Source organism: Anarrhichthys ocellatus, unplaced genomic scaffold (assembly GCF_004355925.1).
Source record: "Anarrhichthys ocellatus isolate YVR2014 unplaced genomic scaffold, GSC_Weel_1.0 scaffold14, whole genome shotgun sequence".
In the NCBI taxonomy this organism is placed as follows: domain Eukaryota; kingdom Metazoa; phylum Chordata; class Actinopteri; order Perciformes; family Anarhichadidae; genus Anarrhichthys; species Anarrhichthys ocellatus.
This window is the reverse complement of record NW_022280044.1, coordinates 3,652,314-3,654,326: the sequence shown is the minus strand read 5'-3', so window position 1 is coordinate 3,654,326 and position 2,013 is coordinate 3,652,314. Positions and strand designations below refer to the sequence as shown.

The 2,013-nt window shown below is 46.8% G+C and overlaps 1 protein-coding gene across 3 annotated transcripts in view; it reads left to right on the top strand.

The window, feature by feature from the left end:
- jazf1a (JAZF zinc finger 1a) overlaps window positions 1-2,013 on the top strand; it is a 13,199-nt gene that overhangs the window by 6,748 nt on the left and 4,438 nt on the right. The window contains exons 2-4 of one of the 3 annotated variants that reach the window (XM_031853693.1): window positions 417-489; window positions 1,283-1,479; window positions 1,773-1,916. In XM_031853693.1, the coding sequence (XP_031709553.1) occupies window positions 417-489; window positions 1,283-1,479; window positions 1,773-1,916 (414 nt within the window). Of the gene's footprint in view, window positions 1-416; window positions 490-1,282; window positions 1,489-1,772; window positions 1,917-2,013 lie in introns of all 3 variants that reach the window. The other 2 variants (XM_031853694.1, XM_031853695.1) reach the window with 2 other exon arrangements.

Sequence of the window (2,013 nt, the reverse complement as noted above, 5' to 3'; positions counted from 1 at the left end):
TGTGTGTGTGTGTGTGTGTGTGTGTGTGTGTGTGTGTGTGTGTGTGTTTCGAGTAATACACTGTGTACATTCATCACAGCCTCCAAGTCGCTTTTTCACTCTCTGGACAAATTTCGTCTTTGCCACATTCAGACTCGGGCAACGATTAATCAGCTTTTGGTCACTTTGGGAAAGGCATTCATAGTAAATTACAGACAGCTCGGCGCAATAATGTGCCACAAGTATCTGAAATGTATCTGCAGGCTCTCGCATATTACGCACAGAGAATGCAGTGTGCGAAACATCCTGTAATCTATCAGCCAGTCTGGCAGGAAGAATGGACGTATGAGTCAGCTACATACTAAGAGTATTCGCGCAACATTTTCCCTCCAGAGAGAGCAGTGATTAATCTGAATGTCTCTCTCTCTCTCTCTCAGACACAGATCCGCGGGTCCTGGAGAAGCAGGAGCAACAGCAGCCCACTTATCTGGCCCTAAGCTACATCAACAGGTACACACACACACACACACACGCACACACACACACAGAAGCAAAGGTGTCTACAGAGGGCAGCATTGCTCTACCAGTGGAAGGACTGTATTTAAGTGTGTGAGTGTGCGTGTGCGTACATGTGGCTTGCGGAGAGCAGCTCAAATGAATGATGTCTTCCCATAGACACAGCAGTGACTCATCCACAGACCAGCACAGAAAACCACATAAGACAATCACTCCTAAATCCCCGTGCTGTAAACGGCACAACCGTTGTGTCATGCACCGTTAAATCACTCCGACACGCAACACTGAGAAAGATAACGGTAAAACAGAGAGAGTTAGGTTTGTGTTTCTGTGGTAATTGTTCACAAGTGGCGAGGCTGTAAATGTCAGCCGCATTTACTGTACAATGTTGTGACAACTGTATATGTTATGTACACTCAGTTTTGTTTGTGTTCTGTCAGTTGGTGTCGCTGCTTATGTACGGCCCCATCTGACTTTATTATAACAATGTCCGTGTGTTCCAAGTTAATTGCTTTGATCAGCGTAGAGTTGTCATAACTGACAGAGACGTTGGCTAAAGAAATTCAGACCCAAGTTAGAAATGATAATAAAAGGGAAACTTTTGGATGCAACAGTTATATTTTCTTTGAATTAAGTTTAGTATTTCAGTAGGTTCACCTGCATTGCCGCCATTAATTAGGTCATCAAGGTGACATCATGTTGGTAAATTGTATTATATTCAGGGACTTAACCGTGTCATGGGATTTACTGATGACACCCCCCTTTCGCCACCGTTGCGTGTGATCAGGTTCATGACGGATGCAGCGCGCCGGGAGCAGGAGACCATGAAGAAGAAGGCCGCGCCCAAGCTGTCCCTGGCCCTCACTGGCGGAGTGTCCAGGAATAGCACGGCCACGCCTCCTCGACACACCAGCGGTAACCTGACGCCTCCGGTCACACCCCCCATCACTCCCTCTTCCTCCTTCCGCAGCAGCACACCTACAGGTACGACAGGTGTGTTTGAGACAAAGAGAGACAGATTGATTGTACTTGTTGAGTGACTGGAGCTGCTGGAGCTGGCAGGAAACAGAAACCGCTTGCGGTTATGTTTACGCCATTCGGAGCCCCTTCATCACATTCAGACGGCGGTCTGATGAGCAAATGAAGACATTTGTAATGTAAATAGAATGCATCTTATTCAGTAATGCAAAATAATGCAAACTAGAAGAGGCTCAAAGCCCAACCACTGTCGTGTGTGTGTGTGTGTGTTTGTGTGTGTTGTTTGTGTGTTGGGTTAGGTGGCTCCTGCAGTGAGCAGACCAGTCAACACTCTGCTAATTACATAGCAGCTGTCACGCTGTGTGTTAGCATGGGGCCGTGTGTTGCTCAGCCCAGAAGCAGATGTCCAATTCCAGCCCAAATGGTTCCAAACGTAGTGTTAGGTCTGGCCTTATATACACACACATATACACACACACACACACATATATATACACACACACACACACACACACACACACACACACACACACACACACA